Source organism: Ciona robusta, chromosome 1 (genome assembly GCF_009617815.1).
Source record: "Ciona robusta chromosome 1, ASM961781v2".
NCBI classification, from domain to species: domain Eukaryota; kingdom Metazoa; phylum Chordata; class Ascidiacea; order Phlebobranchia; family Cionidae; genus Ciona; species Ciona robusta.
Window position 1 is genome coordinate 9,790,568 of NC_143235.1, and position 23,581 is coordinate 9,814,148.

The following is a 23,581-nucleotide window of genomic DNA, read 5'->3' on the forward strand; positions in this document are numbered from 1 at the left end:
TGTTAACCACGCAAACAAGCGCACTGGCGCTGATGGTCGAAAAAAATGAAGCACTTTACACTATATATGTAACCCTACGTTCACCTTTTTACATCGGAGATTTTGTTATGTAGACTAAAGAGCGTAGCTTAGTCAAACTCTGTGTGAAAAAAATCCTATCCATGTGAAAAATCTTATCCAAACCACAGATCTTCAGAACGAGAAGTTTTAGCTGATTTTCCTATCCCTTGAAACAGGTTAAGCAAGTGTACCATCATGTATCACGCTTTACCCGCATGTAAACCAAGCCGCACCTTACAGCTGTGAATAAACTTTGTGCCTATATGCCTGAAGGCATCGTCTCTAGGTTTAGACGAGGTTATATCAGCATGTTGCTAACATTGATTTTGTTCGCATCTCTCTTTCATTGAAGATGGTTTTACCAAACAGATTTCTTAACGCATATACAGTCGGTTGTTTGTTGTTCTCTGTGTTTTGGTTAATAGCTTGTAAATACCCAGGCCGATCAACCATCTCTGTTGGTTTTGAGGTAATTGTTGTCAGAATACATAAATGTAGACAGCTTATCATACGCTAATCCGACCGACAAACGAAAATCTCTCGTATGTTTGTATTTATAGAACAATAAAGCGAGACCAAAGCCAAGCAATCCACAGCAGAAGCAGCGTTATGAGAACTACCACAGAAGGATAACCATAAATGATGTACAATGCAAGAAAGGGTCGAAATGGGATTCGTTCAGAGTATGCGATGGCTTGCCCTACAATAAAATAGTTTGCAGAAAGGCGAGCAAAAGTAAGTAACAATGTGTCAAGTCAACCCAAACCCTATAAGCCTCGAGGTCAGGTTAAACCAATTGGAGTTGTGTAAAATAATTTGCTTGTTTTTCGCATACATTCCTATAATTAACGTTATGTTGCAACAGGAGACGACAAAGAAAGCACGTATGTTGTACCAAACGTTGTTCATTATGTTTGGTTCGGTAAACGTGAGATGGTTTATTATCATTATCTGTCAGTTCGCTCAGTGGCTGCTAACCAGGTAAGTTAAATGTTATTCGATTAAGTTTTTTTGCTATTCTTTGATCCTTAACAGCAACCGGAGAAAATTATATTTTACATCAACGAAGGACCACCGCAAGGTCATCTATGGAAGAGACTGGTAGATGAAATCCCATGTCTTGAAACCCAGTATATGGAAATGCCTGAGACTGTGTTCGGACATAAAATGGAATGGATTCTTCACAAAACAGACGTAGCCAGGTGAATACCTATTTTTTAATGGGTGACAACAATAAAACGTTTCTACTCCAGGAACAACATATTGATAAAGCAAGGTGGAATATATTTGGACTCGGATGTTTTAGTTTTACGTTCCTTAGATCCACTACGTCGTTATCCTTTTACAATGGGCAGATCTACAGCTACGACGTTAAGTAAGAATAATATGATGTATAGAAGCCATTTAATTATAATAAAGTTGACCTCTACAGAACTTCGAAACGTTGGTACGCCAAATAAGTTTGAAATACTTGCATTACTGCATTTGTATTGTGATTATCAGCTATAAGCAGCGAGATATAGACACTTTTATTTTATTTGCTTTGTTACTATATGATATAATAGAGTCGGGGAAGGCGGGCACAAAGTATCCGAATATCCCGACGTGTTTCAAACGATTAACATTGGTATATGGGAGTCGTGAGGATGCGGTTTCATAAATAAAGTGCACAGATGTCCCATCTTCCCCCACCCTACTACATACATCTGTGGACTGTGTAAACATTAAGAAAAGTGAGATAACCATAGTTTCATGAAATTTAAATTCTATAAATAGTAATTCCATGTTTCTTTCTAGGCAATGGAGCAATGCTGTCTAAACCAAATTCAATATTTTTGCAAGACGTGATCGACTCTTATAAGGGGCTTACACAGGTAGCCTATATATGCCTTACAAATATCAAGCCTTTTAATTACGAGTTAAATGTGTATATACGACAAATTTTTACACTCTGTCCATCACTAGGAAATGATTAAACACCACAAAACAATAATCTCCGTCCAAAGACCCCTCCAACAGTGGAAGGCGAGACCTGATCTACCGATCCACGTCGAACTAACCACAATGCAGCGACCCAATCCTTGGTACGACGGTCGAGATTGCATTTCACACGACTCGTTCAATATATCAGATAACTACATGCTTCATATACATCCCGTTAAAAGTGCGATCAAGAACCCTGAAGTAGGTTTATTTCATTGATAACCAAATAGTTCGTGCGAATGAGTACCCACCCACAAGGCGATACATAAAATGGATGACAAGCCAATTCCACAAAGTTATTTCGCAACATGAAACAAAGTTAAAACCCCCGCAAAGTTAAGTTTGTGCGTACAAATTAAAAGCCTTGGTTTTACATGATGAATATTGGACAAAAGAATGTTTCTGTTTGATTGGTACGCAATGATGTGTAACTTGATGCGTAACGTTTTTAAAATGGCGGATGGGTTTTTTGGGACTCTCATTGCCATCATGTTGTGGATATCTGCTTTTTTTGAGGGGGGTTTGAGCTCTTTTAGCTTTTTATCCGTGACTGCGATCTTGTGTTTGAGAATTCCAATCTTACCCAGGACGTCCGAAAATACGTTCTCGTGTTCCATACCCCCAACTTTGCTATGGGTTAAAATTTTTGTCTTACGCAATCGTGAATTTGATTAAGATACAGTTTAAGATCACTTCATTTTATCGCCATTTTTATACAGATCGTAAACGAAACAGTTGCAACATTACGAACGACAGATACAACATACGGTGCTGCAGCAAGAGCTGCTTTGTTCGGATTTCAAGACTTGGTTTTTTTAAAAAACGAGACGAAAACGGCGAAGAACAGACGTCCAGCAAAACCTATACCTCCAATCGTTGATATATGAGATTTTTAATCAAGTTTAGTCAATGCCGGACTTTTAAGTGACATGGGTATTCCCAGTGCTTTAAAATAGCTTATCCACGCCGCGCGAATCGAGCACCAATTGTATAACAACTTATTGCAAATGAGTTTAATTTATTAATGCGAAAGTTTACTTGAATAAAACTACCTAAAGTGGTTTCAATTACAGAAAAATCTGAAAAAAACAGAAAGCTAGGTGTACAGAAATCTCCATTGAAAACAAGTTGCAGTTAAAGTATTGTCATCGAAACGATGGGTAACCATTAAGTTTGAATTAACGTTCATATGTAAATAACCTCCCGACTGCTTCTGTTCAGATTAGAAGCACTTCCACACAATAAGTAACAACAGGGTAGACTTTAAAGCAAGTGGCAGATAAATTGTGTACCAATTTACTGGAGTGTCATGATTGTAAACTATGGAACATCTTAAACGAAAAAAATAGGAGACCAGAAAGAGAAATGATGGATAACAACAGCTCTTGAATATGTTTAGTTTCTCAAGTTTGTAATTAAATGTAATGTTCATCGTTTTCAAATGCACAAATGTGATTTTTCGCAGTATCTATACAGAAGCTTGGTCCAAATAATTTGAAAATTTGTCAAACTGATATTTCTGTGGCGACTGATAAATAAGAAATGGTTGATCCACAATGATAATGTAAAATCATGAAAAAAACGACAATTTCTGCAACCAAACACATACAACAGACTTTCTCTACACTACACATCAGCTACAAACAGCACAGTTGGGTTTTCCAGCACTGGTTTCAAACAAGGATGTTAACCGTTGACAATTAAAATATAAAACACTTTACGCTCCAAGCCTTCAAACACCAACAAATTGGGCGACTTAAAAAGTAAAAAGTACTATGCAGTATTATTCAGCATATATTCATAACATAGAGCACCTTTACAATTAACCAAGTTGCCCAACCGGAAAAACTAGACTGTGACATAGTCTGTGGTTTACCGCAAGTAGACACATCAAGCTCTGAAAGGAGTTTATATATCGCCGTTAAGTGGCTTGATTTGACTGAATACTGACATTGCACATTTAACCATGCAGCTTTATGAAGAAGAAATCATTACCTGGCACTAACTGCCATGTGTGGACATTGTGGTGGACAGCTTGTCCAAAATTGGTTGATTACACAGTGAGCGAAAAACCTAACATCATGAATGTGTGAATAGTGTTGTTTAAAATTGTGTTGACAGCTTATTTAAAGCAGAAGTGGCTACTAAGAAGCTGGTTGCACAAAGCCCACAGACAACAGCCTTGCTGAGCAGAAGAGCAAGCATTGTAAAAAGAATTGTAAAACTGAAAGCAGACGGTGTGTCAGAACTGGTTAAGAACAAGATTACAGACATCTAGGAAAGAAGAGGGCTCAGTAGTAATAGAAAACCTGTGGTGATTGTGCACCTGGAACAGTTCCACCTGGGGGGTAAGATGCAAGTGGAGCAATAGACTGAGCAGTTGCAGCCCCTGCAGCTGCCGCCTGTCTCCCATAGACTTGTTGTACAGCAGGGTTGGTTGGGACAGCTCCAGCATAATATTGATTGGGGACTACCACATACTGCTGACCAGGAGCCTTTAAAAATAAGTTAAAGATAGTAAAAGTCAAAAATTCTAGCAAGTTGTAGCAAGTTAAGCAACCATGCAGATGAAGGTACTTTATAATAGTAGACTTACCTTAAGCCCTGGTTGGGCCATTTGGTATTGCAATGGGGCATGTGCTGCAGGAGCATTAAGAATATATGTCTTGCCAGTATGATCTTGTACAAGCATAGGTTGCTGTCCTGCAGCAACATATGGAGATGGCTGTACACCTCCATAACCCTGTGGTATGTACATTACTTTGGATGACTGGGGAATCGCATACTGGACACCAGCTTGTGCCATCATGTATGGCGATTGAGCCACAGGTACCTGCAACATAACTTTCTCGTATAGAACAGAAAAATTTGCAAAAATTCTTTAAAGTTGGTAATTTGAAATAAGATGTTTTACCATCTACAAGCTATCCAATGAATAAATGGATAAACCAGTATGATTTACACTAAATAAAGGAGCTGTTAGTGAAGTATCCTCACTCAACAGTCATGTATGTAAGAAGGTACCTGTGCAGGTTGTTGAGGAATTGCTTGCTGGATATAAGCACCAGCATATACACCTCCAATTAGTGATGGTTGGCTGGTTGATGGGAGAACCATTGGTGTAGGCTGAGCAACAACAATAATTATTCACACATGTGGTAGCAATATTACATAGATAGGGCATTGGAAAAGATTAAATTGGTTTTAAAACATTTCTGTACATAAATTATTGAGTTTAGAAACATTTGAAAAAATCAATGACAGTGTGAGTGTTGCGTGACATTTAGTTTGAGTTGTCAACAAAATTTATCCAAAAATGCAACTATACAAGAAACATCATGAATATGGAACACAAACTCAATAAACAGGAATATAAACACCATTCAAAGTTTACTTATGAGACATTATTTTGTTAAACTTAAGTGTAATTTTAAACATTTTAGTTAACAAGAGTCAAAGTACAAATGTACAATGCAGAGTTGTATTTGGATGAGGTAACTAAACTATTTGCACCAACCACGCATATTACATTTTGTAAAGCACCAAAAATCACTCCAAGCAAAACATTCTCCACTTACTACAACAGCATTAGGCACGGCTGAGGTGGTCATGGTGGTGCTGGTGAGAGCAGCTTGTGGGCTCTTTAACTCCACTTGATCAACAGTTTCTGGTGAAGCAAATGTTACCACATACAGCATTTTCATAAACTACAGGCTACTTGTACATTGCAAGAGAGAAAGAAACAAAGAAAGCATGTGGCATAAACTCAGAATTGACAAACTGTGTTTTATCAATACCTAACACTTAAAAAAATGAATAAAATATATAGTCAAGTGAGGTAATAAAAACAGAAAACATAAGCTTTCGATTTTCTCCCAAAGTAATAAATTAAAAAAAAAAACTTTTTAGTCTGGAGGAACAGTATCAATTATACCTTGATGTCCAAAAAAGATTGTAGGATTTCTATGAATACTTAAAATTTTATTCGAAATTTTGTGCTGTTTTTTATTCCCCAGGATTTGGGGTAAAAAAAACATTAGCGGGGCAATAAAAAACGATGTTTTCAAAAACAACTTAACTTAATCTAAATAGGACAAAAATAATAATGCACAGGGTGATAATACAAATATTAGTCATACAACCTAGGTATTGTGCAGTCTATATTTTCTCAGAAACCTCAACTTTTTCTCTGTTTTTCACAAAATATCACCTACATACTTTTAACAGCCTTGTTCTAAAGCTTTTCTTTCTTTTATAATTTTTACTTTAGTACTTCCTTTTAAACATTAGGCTTACCCACAAATAACGTTTATTAGACCAAAAACAAAGCTCATAAGTTTCATAACCTATATAAAGCACATGAAGTAACCGAGCATTATACTTGATTTAACTAAATAAAATGACATCTTGTTCTTGACTTTATCTAAACTAAATTCAGCAACATAACCATAAAAATGACTTGTAACTAAACAGTCTTAGGTTTAACCCAAAACATAAATTACATTATTAGAAAATGTAGGCAACGCTGTAAAATATCTGTTTTTGATACTTGGATACCTTTAAAATCAATTAAATCATTAAAATAATTTACATACATAACTTTAAAATTAATTTTACCACAAAGTTAATATTGGCTGGGAAAGAAAAAATAAAAACAAAAAAAATAGCGTTTTTTTACCCCTTCCCATAAGGCGATATTGGGGTACAAAAAAACAAGAGAAAAGAGGTAGTATAAAATGTTCATAAAATTCAAAATTAAAATATACCAGCAGCAAGGTACTTAATTATGTAGCAAATACCTGCATTCATAATAAATTATCACATAAGGCCTTCTCACAAAAAAAGTTTACCAAACCCCATAAAAAAGTTTTTTTTGTCAATTTTTTGTTTGATTTAGTAATTTGTGTTTTATTAAAAAAATAATTACCACCTAGAAGAACATTAAGGTAAAAAAATAACCCAAATAAATGTCTTTTTAACCCACAAAAGCTGTTTGCGATAAAAGTGATTTTTGAGCGCGCTATGGGGGTTGTCCCTTCTTCCTCCCAGTACCCCATTGTTTTTTATTACCCCACTTTACTATATTTATTTCTAAATGACAGTAGTAATAACACAGTTGTCTTGGATACTTTTATATGTGGCTGACATTTGAAAGTTCGGAGCACCAACTCATTTTGTCTCCTGGGTTGGACACACACAACCACAATGGAAACAGCATCAAGGATAAAACAGTATCTTACTTTTGAATATGATGTGAACGCCATAACCACTGAGGCACAGCAGAGTATAAATAAAAAGTTTGCCTAATATACAATTACTGAATCAAGTAGTTCACTTACTTTCAGAGTCGTTACTTGCAATGGTATCTGCAGCTGGTTTTTCTGCAGTTTCTTCAGTCATTGCCACACTAGTGGTTGTTATAGTTACAGAGGATGGATTTTCAATTTCATTTATCTCAGGAGATGACACTGCAACTGGTGGAGGAGGTGGAGGAACCACACCCTGTAATCCTGCTGTGGAAAAAGTTTGGTTAATTATCATATTAATCAAATCTTCCCAATGTATTGTCTTCGATTTGCAGGAAAACCAAGTCTACTTTAATAGAGCCAAAGTATGTTTGCCACTGGAATGCATTTATTGCATGGTGTGCAGTACAAAACATACTTTGATAAGTTGGTTCTTACATTTGTTGGTTCTTGCTCCTTAGGCCAACAGAAACTAGCGGTCAAGTACAGATAAACAGTGTAAATTTAATTTTGTACTATTACGTTGCCTTGCTGGGTTACGAAATATAGACTAGCCTATACATAAATTACATTTACAACATATTGTCTGCTGCATCACTGAAGGCATAAAAGCTGGACACGTGTCTTTTTAATGTTTTATTTCAATAGAAATTTAAAGGAAATTCGATTTTCCATACACGAATTAAGTCTACAATGTCTACATCATAAAAATTAAGCAATAAAGAGCAAACGTATACAATTGTTGAATCAGCATGTCAAAGTCAAGTTGCCAAAAAATGAATTTAGAAATCATTTCAAAAATACTGCAAACCTTAAACAAAGGTAACAAAACTATAAATAAATGGAATTGAGTAAATGTAACAGTAAAAATGTTTCAACATGAAATATATGGCCTATACAATCAGTTTATCATAATAATGATCAAATACATTTAATGTTTTATAGTTATGTGTTTTACAATGCAAATGTAAAGTATAAACTTGTGTTGAAGAGTTTAAAGATGGATCAGTTTGCATATTATAAGAACATTTCTTCAACAACAACATTGTATCAGTCTATTTATTGCGAGAGTTAAACAGATTTCTTGAAACACCTATCACCATGTAAAAATGCAAAATGTGGAAATAGACAGATATTTTTACCTAATGCTAAACTGCTGTATGTGGTTTGCTTCATTCAATAAACTTTGCACAATATTAGAATGCATTGTAAAGAAAAATTAACAGAACAGAATAGTTTAAATACTGTTTTTTTGTTAATAGCAATATTTTACTTAATTCTTATAGAACAGGAGTTCTTAAACTTTTTGAAGCACGCCCCCAATGAAGATCTCAACAAACTTGCGCTCCCCCCTTTTTGTTAAATTATCACAGTGGTGTTCAGTTAAATTCTGCCATGATCCAACACAGCCAAACCTGACATCTAGACATGCTTTAAGCCTTTAAACTGCGCCCCCTTGGTTGACTGTATCTGTATGATTGTGTAAAACACATTATCGCGATCAACGCAAAAGTGAAATCAAATAACCGTTCGGTTTACGTTTGCGTCGTATAGTTTAACCTCATATGTCATGTTTTTCTTAGCCAGGTAGTCTGTTTGTTACGAAATAGTAGAAATTCCTTGCATCATAATAGCGATTGTTTTGCCTGAAAATTAATTACGACATAATAGCAATTTACACTGCGATTATTAGTGTCATAATAGGGATTGACATCTCATCATTTAGTGTGTGTAAGAGGTTTAAAAACAGACTTAACGGTTTGCTATTTTAACTTAACTTTTGCGTGCGTCGTATTTAAGCCTTTTGAGCACCAATGTAATAACACTTTATTTTATAGTTTTTCGCGCCTCCCTTCCGAGTGTTTCACGCCCCCCTAGGGGAGCGTGCCTCCCAGTTTAAGAACCACTGCTATAGAATAAGATGAAATAATATAGATGCCATACCTCAGAAATATTGTTTTCGTTAGACAAAGCGTAACAAAACACACATGGCATATCCAGTTACCCTTATACATCTTCTGCATATAGTTGCCATAATTTATAACGTATGAAACATTAATGTTACTGTTTCTGAACAATCCACACAGTTTTGGAAATTAAAAGAAAATCCGCACACAGGGCATTTGTAATCAACAAGCATACTGTTGTATTAAAGTAAAATCGGAGCAAATATTGAAATAATATTTGAGATGAAAAACAAGCTTTCTAATTTTTTAGTTGAAAAAGTTAAACAGATAGTATTTGTTTCTCCGGGAGAACAAAATACATGTTTTACCAGTAATATAGGTATTTGCATGCATAAACAGAATTAAAATGCAAAACTAAAGATATTAAGAAATATAAATTTACCTGTTAAAGAAGGATTTGCCATCGGTAGATATGGTGTAACACCAGGTGCATAGGCAGGAATCCCTTGAATACCAGCAGATACAGCCATTTGATACTGAATATACTGCTGAGAATTCATTCTGTTCCTTTACACTGTTCGGTTTTGTTACGGTATTTTTATTTACTGATCGATTTTACTGATAAGCTATAATAACTATAACTAAAACAATAAAGCCAAACAATTATGCATATTTAGTATAAATGTTTCTGTTTTGTACGTTTAAAAACGAAATTTCTAAATAATAAATGCAACAATTGTACACGTTTCTGTGCGACATGTTTACTACATTTCAGAATTGTACACCAGCTACAACGAAGTTTATGCAACAGTTGTCCCATTTTTCGCAACCGTTGTGATAAGTAATGGTCCCAAAAATGTTAACATATTTTGAGACCATATAAATAAATTGCGTTTACTTTAATCATGGTTTTATTGTTTATGTACTGTTTTAATTTCTTACAATACTGCATGGGAAAAGACGTATTTATATTAGTTTGCACTGAAATTGCTGAGTTGTTTATTTACCTGAAAGCTAAACGTAAGTTTAGATTTTTTCATTTTTCTGACTAGGCTTATGTATGAAACAAAGAATATTGTTTTTCATATTTTGTAAAGCATGTACATCATTATTTTAATATATCGTAAAACGTCAAGTTGGTTTGGTACGACTTAAAAAAAAACAAGAACTAGGGCGCTTTAATGTTCTAACACTCTTTATAAAAAATAAAAAAATAAAATACACGCTTTGTATAAATGAACATTTGGCAATTTAGTAGCAATTTGGTATTATGTACAATTGTTATTCAGTGGAAATATCAATTTGAAGATACTGTGGATGATGTTCGCTGTCTTGATTGTACGATGACCCGGCGAAAGTGTTCAGCATCGCTTTGTTATAATATTTCCAGTAAACGTCTTAACGCAAGTTCTTCTTAAGTCAGAAAATACGGCGTCCCTTTTACTCGAATACCTTCGCAAGATTCATCAGCGAACATACACGAAGTTGACAAAAGCTACACACACCTGAAAGAAAAGTCTGTTACATTTTTGCCCTTCCGTTTTTATCGATTTCATTTTCAATGTAAGCGTCAATGTTTATACGCCTATACCTGTTTGTATAAAACTGTCGCAGCTGTGCAATGCCTTGGTGTTTGTATTGACTGAGCAATATGGTCTACATGCAGTGAATATGCGCATGATGGCGGCAATTTGACTTTCGGCCGACCTTTTTTGACCTTTAAAGGAAAGTATTTATAGTTAAAAAATATCGTCCATAATGTTACGCGGATATTTTATATTTATAAGACAAATTGCAAACTTACGTTCTTCGATGACAGCAGCGGTTGACACTGAAACAATAACCAACACGAAAAGAACAATTTTCATCATATTGTAATTTTAGAACTATATTTTTCACTATCGATTTTTTCGAAAATCTGTCAACTGAGAAAAATAATGGTTAAATACTTTGATCAAATAAAATGCAAATATTTCTGCGTTGCCTCGTTATATCCACGTTTAAAAAATAGAATATTGTTTGCTAAATTGCAAACTACTGTTTCTGTTCCGACTTAAACAGCTGCTATGTGGCTATTACGTTCCCCCAGCGTCTTATATAGTCTCTCGAAACTGCGTTACACGGCACGCAACTAGTTTCTTCCTGTTGCCGAAAAAAACGTCTTGTGACACATCGACGTCACAGTTTTTAATAGTACCAGTAGTTAAAATGTTTAAGTTAGCCACAGCAACGTAAGGGTCGCAAATAGTTTAAAAGTGTTGTTGCGAAATAAAACCGACTGCGTGAAAATTATTTAAAAATTTAATGAATTTTATTTGCGCGCGAGTATATATGCGTTGCATGCGCACGAACAAAATCTGCAATATTTATTTTGGGACGTGTGAATACAAAATTAACATCCCGAAACAAAAATTTCGAACAAATAATAACGGAAATTCGAATTATCTCACGTCTAAATTTGGCTTTAAAAAAGCATGTATTTCCTTTCAGCTTGAACGAAAGAGTACCAGTGCGTGCTTCACCAAAGCATCTTATTTTTTGTTTCGTAATGTAATTGGAAACGAATTAGCATATTAGAAAATCACGATTCAGACCGCCTCTTGTCTAAACTTATATTTAATAAAAACATGCATTTCCTTTTAGCTTGAACGAAAGAGTCCCGATGCATGCTTCATCAAAGCATTTTATTTGCTTCGTAATGTAATTAGAAAGAATAAATTAGCATATTACGAAATCACGATTCAGACCGCTGTATAAATACGTGCAAAAAATTACGTATCAACAACTGCTTATACGGAATTGTATTGCGCCAAACATAATAACCCGGGAATTTCAAGAAAACTGCAAAAGATGAGCCGCATTGGCCAATATACAACCCTTGCGCAAGCTTTAAAATGCCAAGAGTTTAGACACGCAATGGTGGCAAACATATAAGTGACTCATTCTGTGTTTCTTTAAATAATTACTAGACGTAATCCGTTCGTCGTGTTTCTAATTTTACAGCGGGAAGTTAAAAATGTGTGACCAGTTTCCCAAAACGTATCGGGATATTAAAACCTTTTTAAATTAAGAAACCCTTCAGTCATGTGCAACAACATAAACATTTTGTTTTTGCCTTTTGTTTACAAATTGCGCAACTGGTTTCAGAATTGCGCACAGAAGACAGCAACTGACTAAATGAATGTATATATATAACTTGCGTGGCGAAAAACTGTTGTTATACTTATAACACGTATACGTTCCCACATATGTTACTTTGGAGGTTAGTTTTTTCTGTGAATGTAAGTAAATGCTCACTGAAAACTACATCATATCCTGTTGGCGATTGATTGTCTGCTGCGTGTTTCATTCTAGACACAAAACATGACGACACAGCTCGTTTAACTACGCAATGACAGTCAATATTAATGTAGCATTTTCACTGTTATTTCCTGGAAATCAATTTAAATAACGTTGGAGAGATAATGATTATTGTAATGAATGAATGTAATTTAGTTTAACCTCGTGTGGCGGAAAAACGAGTCGTTTTAACACAGGGGTTCTATTGCACATACCTCGTGCCCGAGAGTTACTAAGTATGTCACTTTGTAAAATGTGTTTTACTGTACGGCTGGCATCTTAGGTACCCATTATAGTGACCACTGGGTTGGAGCAATTGCCTTGCCCAAGACATACAAGTCCAACATCTTAGGGAGCCTTGAACTCGTAATCTCTGAGATAGTGAGAGCCTCAGTAACCACTATGCCACGGAACTGTAATTATTATGTTATAGGTGCTAAGCGTATTTTGTCTAAAAACTAAAGGATCAATCTTATTTTATATTAAATATATAATAAAATGGAACATGACTTTGTTTGGCAAATCTTAAATATTCGTAAATTTAATACTTTTATTAAAAACTTCACAACATGAGACACAGTAAGTGCGATTATAAATACAAGGAAAGAAAGAACATCACTCCGTCTTTTTCACCAGTGGCTGCTCCCCCACATCTTCTGCAGGTTGTTCCTCTGCATCTTCTTCTCGGATGACCTCAAGCTTCTCACCAGGGGTTTTGCTCGGTGACTCAATCTGACTCATCATAGAGGAAATGAGAGCAGAATCTTCACCAAACACCTAAGGAAAGTTGCATTTTTTTGACATTAAACACACATGGAACCGGACTTATACTGAGTAACCAAGAAATGATTATGTGAAATATTTGGTAAAGTAACAAATAATCACTGATACTTCCGGTGCTGTGACACAGTTGGTTAGCGTGCATGCCTCCACCCAAGAGGTAATGGGTTCAAGGCTTGTCCCCGATTTTATAATATTCCCTATTTACTTGTAAACCCCATATAAATTCACCTCATTCTCCATTTCATCCTCTACTTTAAACGCAACTCGCAAATCCTGGAAAAAGAATTATTAAAAATGTATTCTATAAAGTTCCCCACTATTAAAACCTTTTTTAACTCTGATTCAATTTTCTTGATGTTGTCTCTAACTTCATCATTGAGCGTCAGACCCCATACAACTTGGTACGAACCATCTTTAAATTGGACAGGCATTGAGAAAACACAGCCAGAGACTCCATACCAACCTAGAGAAAATGAATTGTAATGAATAACTAAATTATATTTTAGTCAACTTTAAATTTTTGGTCAATTTAAAAATTTACTGATGTTGCAGACTAAGGTGTAATACTGTACACATAGTTAGATAAAATAAATTCATATTCTTTCACGGCCTTACCTTCACTTTCCACTCCAAGAGAATAAACATTTTCCGACTCTGAACCTTGAATCCAGTCATGTAGCATGGAAGATATTGAAGCTGCTTCACTTAAACTAGTGGAATGTTTCATTGACTTTATCATCTTAGCATTGTGTGAAGCATGTTCTTCAACAAATTCATCATTTAGCCATTTTCTGTAAACATTTCAGTTTATGAATGAATGAATAAATGAATGAATGTAATGTTGTGGCAACTACAGAAGCTATAACATGGGTTTCCTATTTCATGTACCTAGTGCACGCTGACAAGTATCTGTACAAATGCAATTTACTAAACATTACACATTAATAACAAGCATTGTATTAATAAATCTATAATTTGTGATAGAGTAAGTACCAAAAGTAAAGAATTACTGAATCATTAGTCCTAATTTTATATCCTCCTGATGGGCACGGCATATAAGACTAAATAACTATAAGAGAAATGATTCTAAAAAGACATCTGACAAGCATGCAGCAACCGATTGTAATAACTGCATTATTAAGGCTTGGTTTATCTTACTTATCATAGACAAGTTCCGCCAGCGATCTGGAATGCCACTGTGGTCCCCATATTGCCCCATCATAACCACGGACAGCTGCTGATAATACATCAATACAGTATGTGTTTTTTGCTGCATCATTTGCACAGTTGCCCCATGAAACTACATTTGTTACACCGGATGCATTAACTTGCATTTTCCGAGCTAAAGCTGCCTGTGCACGCCGTTCCTGTGTTAAAATAAATGGTTGGTATAAAGATATAAGAGATCAGTATAAAAAATTATGCAGAGGTTTTTGTTTTTATTTTAAGTCCGAAAACCTCAGCATTTTAAGGTGACCAGTTATATATAAAAAAAAACATAATAATAATAATAATAATGAAAATATTGTGGCCAAATTTTCCTGAACTAATCATGTAACTTTTTGTATGCAAAAAGTATTTTTTTAAATCATGCAACAGCAGTCAAAAGGTTTGGTAAGTAATGTAATTGCGGAACCTAATTAAATTGTGACTTATATTGGGGACAGCAAGCCAGGAGTTAAAATTAAAAAGCCCTGCTACAAGTATATACAGATGTATTAAATGCACATTGTACAAGACTGTATTATAATTCACCTGCAACCTTGATACAGCAACCACATTTTGTTTGTTTATTTTTGTTGCATACTCCACCAAAACATGGGTGTTGAAATTTATTGGACCACTTCCAGAAAGTACAATCTGAAGTGAATTTTGTAATAGATATAACTAAAGCAACTGAAATTGTTTGCTGCCATTGAACAGGTTTGAATGAATGTAACTTGCTTTATTCTGGCATGTCTAAACAAGACAGTCCTTATAACACTACCCATGGGTGTTCTGTTTTATACACACTGTGCTAGCCTACTATTTACCATCATGTATGATACTTTGTGGTGTATATTTTTGTTTGTTTTTTATGTATGGTTGATAATTTGAAAAACTCATCAGTGACCACTAGGTTGGAGCAATTGTCGTTAAGTGTCTTGCCCAAGGACACAAATGCCCACAATGATAGCAGTGAACTACTTTGCTACAGCATGGACAAAAAGTTTGCCTTGATCGGAGAGGTTTAAAAACTACCGGTATTTTAGTATGTGATTACATTAGTTCAAGAAAGCTTTAACTAAATAACTCTATATCCGTCTGTATGCCTTGAAATAAACTAGGTGTGTGAATTTTTCAAATTACAAATAAATAACTCAGATCACCTTTACATCAGGCAGAGCAACTTGATTGATTTCTTCAGCATACTTTTTGTATCTTTCATGATTTTTGACCAAAAGTTCCAAATGTGATTCATCGTCTACTGGGTTTTCAAGAAAAACAATCAATGACGCATTTTGGAAAGCTTTTCGACTGTTTTTAAATATTTCGATCTTTCTTACAAGCGGAAATGCTAGGTCTTCAACTTCCATCTTTACTCCTGATCATAATGTCACAGTTAGGCATGTAATAAAATATTGTATTTCATACAAGGAAATTGTGTATAAAATAGTCTAATACGGACATGTTCCAAGTTTGCCCATCTATAAAATACCCTACACTAACTTTTATCAAAGTATTTTTATTGTAATAAATTTTTAATCCAAAAAGTTTATAATTTAGTCGCCAGTCAATTAATTTAAATATAATAATTATAAGTACTGGGATAAAAATGACACTTGAGTTATACTTGTTTTTTGTTTGTTCTATTGAAACAATAAGCCATATTATCCCTTTTATTACTTTAACCAAAAAAATAAATCAAAATAAAGTAAAACGAATATTTACAGAATTATTGTCAAATTTAGATTTATTTAAATATTTAAAATTACAACCTTCCCACTCATACCAACCTTGCAAAGTTTCATCAGCCTTTTGTATACCGAGCAAACGAATGGAAACTTCAACTTCGGATCCAAAGATTTTGCCGTTTCCAAGATGAGGTATCAAGTGGTAGGCAACTGGGTTTGTTGCACTGTGGATAAATATGAATGAATGAATGTAACTTACTTTATCCTCGCATGGCCGGAAAACGACAGTCGTTATCACACGGGTTTAACACCTCATGCCAGCTTACGAGTTACCATGTATGTTACTTTGTGGGTGATAATTTTTTGGGGATTTTTTCTTTTTTTATATGTATGGCTGATAATTTGGACAACCCATTAGTGGTCACTGGGTTGGAGCAATTGTCGTTAAGTGTCTTGCCCAAGGACACATACGCCCACAATGGTAACCACTACGGCACGGCGCCGGGATATAGAAATAGACAAGTACAACTGTATTTGCAGCGAGTATAGTTTAGTTTTAAGATATAGTATTTGCATACAAGTTTATACTTTGTAAAAGGATAATTCACCTTATTAGACTGTTTGAACCGGCGTATTACAGAACTTTTATTGTATAATCAGAAGAATATTTTACGTTGTGTACTTTTGTCGAAATAACAAAAATTTAGTAAAGTGACTATATTAATCTTTAGTTGGAACAAGGGTGTCATATTTAATACACCTTGTTGTTGCTTTAGAGCTACTGCATTAGTAGCTTTATAAACACTGTGTAGCACACATTTCCATAATGGCTTGAACACAGTATCTTCTAAAGTAAAAACAAGTGGACTGCTTTTTACATCAAATCTAAGATTAGATTATAGATAGTCAACCACAATCTTAATAACAACTAAATTTACTTTACAATGCAAATATGAATTGGTTTGCTGAGACTTTGGAATGCTTCTTCTTCCTTAACAGTGATAGATTTTGTTGCCATGTTTTCTTCCATGATCTTCAACATTCGATCAGTCATTATGTTTGAGGTGATGCCATAGTAACACTGCAAGAAAACCACTTATATAATAATGATAACATTACAGACAATATAGGTTACAAAAAATGCAATGTAATGTCTGTTTAATGTTGGGATACTAAACTTTAAGTTTAAAACATTACATTATAAAAATTTAATTGGCCAATCCCTACTACATCACACAACAGACATATATACCGATAAAATACAAAATTTATCGTTTGTATATTTCAAGGTCATAAAGGTCATTAGCAATCATTAAAAGTTATAAAAATGCTTATAATTTGTCGGATATATATATATTTTAATTATCAGCACAAGTACATAAAAACATTTTTGTATACAAAGTTCAATACAAACGATTTATAATAATTTCCCCACCTCAGCGTACTCCATAAACTCATTATAACCTCCCATGAGCATTCCCTTCCCTCCCCTATCAACTAATTCTCTCCATACTATCGGACTTTTCTTGTGTTTCCAGTTGTTTTTTGAACAAGTTTCTTTCAGCCATGGTTCCCATTGTTCTTCTGGCAACACTACTTTGTGAACCTAAAAAAAACTCTAAATAATATTGGGTAAAAAAACAGAAAATTTGATAGTAAATTATATTAACGTTTTTATGTTTTGAACCTATGATATTGCTAATCAGTTCTTAAACATATATTTGTCTTCTAAGTTTATCTATTGCAAATTATTGCTAATACATAACAAGAGAAGAATTATTTATGATTAGAAAGATGGCAGTTATGTTTTCTTTGGCTTTCCCCTTAAACTTAGTAATTTCTGTGATTTTAAAGAAACACATGATGTTAATAATCAATTTTGTTATATTATTCCTAATAAACGTGTTTTTTTGGCTGCTTAAAATGTCGTTATAAATTGTCTTTACATAACATTAATCTTTCCAACCCAGGATTTGACCAAGAACATCGACACGGTATTGCTTTAGCTGGTGACACTGGCGTAAAGTTACGGGGTTGCAGGGTTGCCTGGCAACCCTTTGATTTTCTCAATACTAATAATGCGTAAGGAATTACGTTCGACCAAACGAAGACGCCATTATTACTGCGAACAAACTTCGTTTACGTTCGTTAAAATATGTCAATACCGATGCGTCATTCACGACACAAATGCATTCAACTGGTATTTAAACTCCTGTTTGCTAAATAATTCACGTGTGAATCGCTATTGTGACGTCAGTAATCAACGTGTGAATCGCTATTATGTCGTAATCAATTGCCAGGTTCAAACAACCGCTATTATGATGCAATGAATCCACGTGTGAATCCCTACTATTTCGTAATAAATATGCTGCTTGCCTGAGGAAAACATTGCATATAAATATAAAGCAGTGTTGGAAACGACTTAGGCAGTTTATTTCAGTGATATTTCGTTCTGGAAACCTACCATTTCCGACGGACGGGTCTTCGTTTGTAAGATAACCACACACTCGTGCGGGCTTGACGAAAGGCGCATGCGACATAGCTACTGTGGCGTCACTCGCCAGGCAATCGGATTCGACCGTTTCTCATTACACGGACTCGCCGAACGCGCGTAATTTTAATTTGTCTCATCCCTACATAATTCTGAATCGTTTACGTTTGTATGAGCTTTTACAAAGCACATATTTAAAGAGTTGCAAACCGAAAACAAAGGGTTGCAAACCGTTTTTTTTTTGGCGCCTACCGGCGCGAGGACTTCCTTTCTTTCTGGTTTTTGCAACCCTAACGTTTAGTAAAACTTTACGCCTATGGCTGGTGACCAATAATATTTTTGGTCTTAATACATTTCTTAGACCTCAATTGTCTTTTAAAGCAAAAAATCCACTATGGTCACCAAATAAATCATCACCAAGACACACAACATATCCCACCTTAAACTGTTCAAGATTGCTAACCAGTTGGTCAGCGAGAAGTTCCAACTTGGCATAATAAGGGCAACTACATGATCCTAATTAAATACAAAAATGGCATAACTCTTTTTTTAATATAACAAACATTTGTAAAATTACTTTAATTATTGGATTTAGTTTTGAAACATAATAGTAAAAAGTAATGAATTTATTTTATTATATAGTTTATAATTAATATTTAATACCAAACTAAATATTTAACACAAACTATTTACTAACCTGCGATTACGAACTTGGCCATGTGTGTTGAAAAAACTGCTTTTTCTACCAATTTATGAAGTTTGTTAACTTTACAAAAAGCTGTGTTGGTCGTTATGGAAACCAAAGGCGCGAAATATAATTAAGTGTCTAGCGCCCTCAGTGTCAATAAATCCAGCAATATTGCGTTTTAAAACCCCGTAGCATTAAAATTTGCCATGGACTTGTTGATGCATTAAGCTAATACAAATTATAAATATCATTTCAACAGAAGCCGTATTTTTAACACTTCTAAAGTTTCATATTCGTTTATGTTTTTTTTAATGGATTCGTGATTGCATGCAACAAACAATGTTTTGGAGATGTGAGCAAGCAAATACGACGCACGTGTTATGGTCGTTTACCAATGTCGATCGGTTACTTAAAAAGTTTAATAAGAAATCCATATGTTTATGTATCTTTTGGTCAATGTTTAAATGATAAGTAAACAGCTTCTAAAAATCCTTTCCAGGTAAAAGGGAAAGATACTTTATATTCAAAAACACATATAATATAGCCCCATTGTTTTTGACAGAAATTTTACCCAAAAAATTACATGCCTAATTGATTGCAAAGCATTCGATTTGTTTTGTGTAACCTGCGTTTTGGCGCTTCAAGTGAAAGCGTATCTTCGGGCGCTTGGTCTGTGTTCACTAAAAACAAACCACTTTCGCATTGCAACTTGCCACTGAAGCGTTACCGAGATATTTCGGTTCATTCCTTTAACTGCTTGCTTGGTTTTCTATCTGTTTTTCGCCTTTTATAGCCGAACTTTATTACATAACCGCAGACATTTTAGCTTCCGACCAGGAAAAGGAACCTTCGGATGAAGTTATACAGTTAGGTTCAGGTCAGTCGACGAACAGCATAACTGCGCCCGTCTGGTCGCCTAGAAGTATAAATGATCGCTGGCGAGTTTCAAATTATTTGACAGCAATATTTCACGTGAAGGTAGCGAGCTGAGTCATAGAGCTGTTAACTATAGAATCCTTTTTTTGTCGTTTATGTGTTGTAGGGATATGTGAGAAACGAGAAATTTAATATAGCCCAGTAATGATATTCTTTTGTATTCGGCACGTGTTTGCTTTGGTCCGCGAAATGAATTAAACCAAGTGGCGCCCGAAGCCACAGGCTTAAACGCTACTGCCAGCACATGTGTATTTGAACAAACACGTAGCCGAGACTGAATAAGTGAAAATATGGCCTCACCGAAGCACTATGGTTGGTCTGAGACGTGGAAATGCGGTCGACAGACAAAGCGACTCGGTAAGAACGGTACAGACAAAACTGTGCCAGCAGGCGATGAAATATGCGCCAGTAAAGGTCGAATATGTACAGACAAGTTAACGCTATTGTGCTGAAGTTCAGAAACTTAGTTTGTCCAAAATTTATAGGGAATTGATAAAGGTTGAGTAAAACGGGACTGATTAACTCATCCTTTAACACCCACAGTTGGGTAGGCAAGGCAGTCGGTCAAGGGTTTCAACTTTCGCATTTTTGTGAGATAGCATCAGTGCTAATGCCCGCGATGGCTGTCAAATACTGCCCAAAGACGGGATAAATGTCTTAGCGGTCCCTTCTATTACTGGTGGGCCAGGAAAGGGCATGACAGACTTCACGCTTGAAAGTTCCACGGCCGACAAGCGAGTTTGATGGATAGCGTGTTTGAAATTATTTTATGCCTCAGTTCTGTTAAATATACGACAACTCAATGACGTGTATTGGGACACCGTAACAATAATTCTACGCTTGACTTCACTCGTTCAAAGAGAATTGAATATCTTTATCTTTGTATAAAGATATTTCAAGTTCAAAGTTTCCAAAATCGTGTAAGATACTCTAATATGTGCTGTTTTCTCTTTAGAGGTAGGAAATCTTAGTTAGTTGCCTTGTGCGAAACAGACCTCGGAAATTCTTCAAACGGCCGACAGTTGAGGACAGTGTTTCCAACCAAGCGAGAGGCGGCGATAACAGAATTCTGGTTTCTCTAAAAAGACGAGTTGCTGGTGGGGCAGGCGCACCTGAAACCAAGTTACGAACTGGGTGGCCAACGGCTTGACCAAAGAGGGTATTTACCGCATAAGTACCTTAAGCAGAGACAAAGAAATGTTGGCCAATGTTTTATGAGTACATAGAGACAGAGTCAAGAGAATATGATTCATCTGCACGTCATCATTACCGCTGTAGTTCTCTTGATTGGTGCTTTTGCTGCGTTGCTTATCTGCCTTTGCGTGGACATTGTTCCTATTATAAAAAGTAGAGGTATGTAGGATTTATATGCGGATTGGCCAACATTGTTTTACATTTTTAAACCACGGTTTATTTGTAGGATCAACGCTGGCGTCACGTGACAGCACTACGAGAGAACAAGCACGGAAACTGAAGAAATCGTTGCAGGAATCCCGACTAAAAGCCATTCAAGACAAAGAAAGCGACCTCGGGAGTACCGGCGATTTGGTGAGTAAATAAATCAATATTGCCATTATGGAATGGAATCCAAATACTGGTGTTTACTTTAACAGAAAAGCAAAGAACCCGATCAGCTGAATAGTGTTCCAAATATTGCGGCTACTAAAGTTACAAGTACAACCACCACCACTACTGTAGTCGTTGAGGCCTCTCCCTTCAGAGAAGAACCGGTTATCAACTGTTGTCTTGCGGTACCGGACGGAGATAACAGCGCTCAGGGCTCCTCGACTGGGAATTCATCCGTAACCAAACCGCAAATATCAAGTAGGAATATTTCGGAAGAGACATTACGAGAGTCAAGCGAGGGCGAGGTTCAGAATTTCCACACGGACAGGTGCACGTCCACTGTCTCTGTGTTCAGTTCCGAGCCCACTTGTTGTGAAGGGGCAAATGCACAAAAGCCCTGCTGCTCACAAGGGTATAACGCGGAACCACGGCAGACAAGGTTAAAACATGGCCAAAGACATTCAACGCGGAAGAAATTGGCGATGGTTTCGAACTCGGGTCGTCCAGGTCAAATTAGTGCTGTACAAAGTAACAGTTCGAGCAGACCCGCATGTCACACCCAAAGCTCGACCAGAATTTGTAGCAATTACCACAACGTCAACCCTTCGCCGTCAAATAGTTCCGACGCTTACGTGTCAAGTACAGACCACTGCTGTTCTACCGATTCAGAACGTGGAATTTCGCCCTCGTCCTACGACTACCACGACGCACCGTGGGACATGCCATACAAGGATATGCGAAGTGCGCCTGCTTGCCGCTGCTGTTGCCTCGAACAAGAGTCAGCGAAATACAGGGAGAAAAACGCAGACGAAAGAATGCAAGTTAAAGTTCCACTCCTGGAAGGGGATTCGAAGCAATACACCCGTCAAGAGGAATGTCATCGCCACAAACGTCACTCCAAACCGCACCACACGAAACAGCATCGTGTACATGGAAAACCGTGTTCTTATTTACCACATTCCATTACTTCGTCCCTCCATGGCACAGGAGGCAGTTCTCCGCATTCCTCTTTGTCCTCTTCTCCTTCTTCTCTCTCATCTTCCTCCCACTCCGGGCAGCGATGCCGGAGGACAAAACTGGAAGATATTCAGGAGGCATCCGGGTGGTCCGAAGAGGAAAACACAAACCAAAACGTAAAGGAAATAGAACCACATGGAAACCAGACCACGACAATAAAAGATGCGAGTGATCATCGAGATTCTCCTCTTCATTCTTGCGCATCTTCCGTGAACACGGTCGTGGGACAAGCTGACTCGACGCAAATCGAATCAAGTAAACCGGATAAAAATATCGATATCAGCGAAAACCAGAGACTTAAACTTTCTCGGAACTTTGTTTTGGATATGAAAGCGGCGATAGAAGGTGCAGTTATGGACGTGCCAACTTGCTCAATCGCAAACAATTGAGCAGCGCCGAACATTAGCTCATTTGGGTCACTGTGATATATTAATGCCGCTTAATTATGCCAGCCGCTGAAATTTCACTCAATAAAGAGTTGCCTTCAGTGAGCCACGGAATCTCAATAAGCGAAAAGCTTATGCTGTGACAGCGACACCGGATAATTATTGATGACGAGCTGAGAGGTTGAAAGAATGTGATAATCGCTGCCGAGGTGTTTATACGAGTGTGTATGAGTATTTTGCCTTGAGCATGATAAAAAGTGATGTGCGTAAGCGAAAAGATCAGCG

General features: G+C 36.1%; 4 protein-coding genes across 5 annotated transcripts; 2 read left to right on the top strand and 2 right to left on the bottom strand.

The window, feature by feature from the left end:
* Positions 1 to 126: 126 nt before the first annotated feature.
* On the top strand, positions 127 to 3,110 carry LOC149742931 (uncharacterized). Its single transcript, XM_089877723.1, has 8 exons — positions 127 to 529; positions 621 to 795; positions 926 to 1,041; positions 1,096 to 1,262; positions 1,314 to 1,435; positions 1,858 to 1,934; positions 2,026 to 2,244; positions 2,763 to 3,110. Exons 1-8 carry the CDS (start codon positions 413 to 415, stop codon positions 2,928 to 2,930), a joined length of 1,161 nt encoding a protein of 386 aa, XP_089733849.1. The 5' UTR covers positions 127 to 412; the 3' UTR covers positions 2,931 to 3,110.
* LOC149742932 (uncharacterized) lies at positions 3,042 to 9,974 on the bottom strand. Of its 2 annotated transcripts, none has more exons than XM_089877748.1 (6): positions 9,639 to 9,974; positions 7,383 to 7,556; positions 5,622 to 5,710; positions 5,064 to 5,169; positions 4,640 to 4,872; positions 3,042 to 4,538 (listed from the first exon to the last, which is right to left on the bottom strand). In XM_089877748.1, the coding sequence occupies exons 1-6, from the start codon at positions 9,754 to 9,756 to the stop codon at positions 4,335 to 4,337; spliced, it is 924 nt and encodes a 307-aa protein (XP_089733874.1). In that variant the 5' UTR covers positions 9,757 to 9,974; the 3' UTR covers positions 3,042 to 4,334. The 2 variants fall into 2 exon arrangements, with proteins under 2 accessions (XP_089733874.1, XP_089733883.1); XM_089877757.1 differs by having other exon boundaries at positions 7,383 to 7,553; positions 9,639 to 9,907.
* Positions 9,975 to 13,071: 3,097 nt separating this feature from the next.
* Positions 13,072 to 19,611, bottom strand: LOC149742933 (putative malate dehydrogenase 1B). The gene is made up of 12 exons (XM_089877656.1): positions 19,401 to 19,611; positions 19,143 to 19,219; positions 17,648 to 17,818; positions 17,151 to 17,293; positions 16,315 to 16,436; positions 15,688 to 15,902; positions 15,074 to 15,178; positions 14,477 to 14,685; positions 13,934 to 14,109; positions 13,645 to 13,781; positions 13,547 to 13,591; positions 13,072 to 13,312 (listed from the first exon to the last, which is right to left on the bottom strand). The coding sequence occupies exons 1-12, from the start codon at positions 19,420 to 19,422 to the stop codon at positions 13,151 to 13,153; spliced, it is 1,584 nt and encodes a 527-aa protein (XP_089733782.1). The 5' UTR covers positions 19,423 to 19,611; the 3' UTR covers positions 13,072 to 13,150.
* A 1,651-nt stretch (positions 19,612 to 21,262) lies between these two features.
* On the top strand, positions 21,263 to 23,402 carry LOC149742934 (uncharacterized). Its single transcript, XM_089877647.1, has 3 exons — positions 21,263 to 21,680; positions 21,748 to 21,875; positions 21,941 to 23,402. The coding sequence occupies exons 1-3, from the start codon at positions 21,572 to 21,574 to the stop codon at positions 23,297 to 23,299; spliced, it is 1,596 nt and encodes a 531-aa protein (XP_089733773.1). The 5' UTR covers positions 21,263 to 21,571; the 3' UTR covers positions 23,300 to 23,402.
* Positions 23,403 to 23,581: the final 179 nt, after the last annotated feature.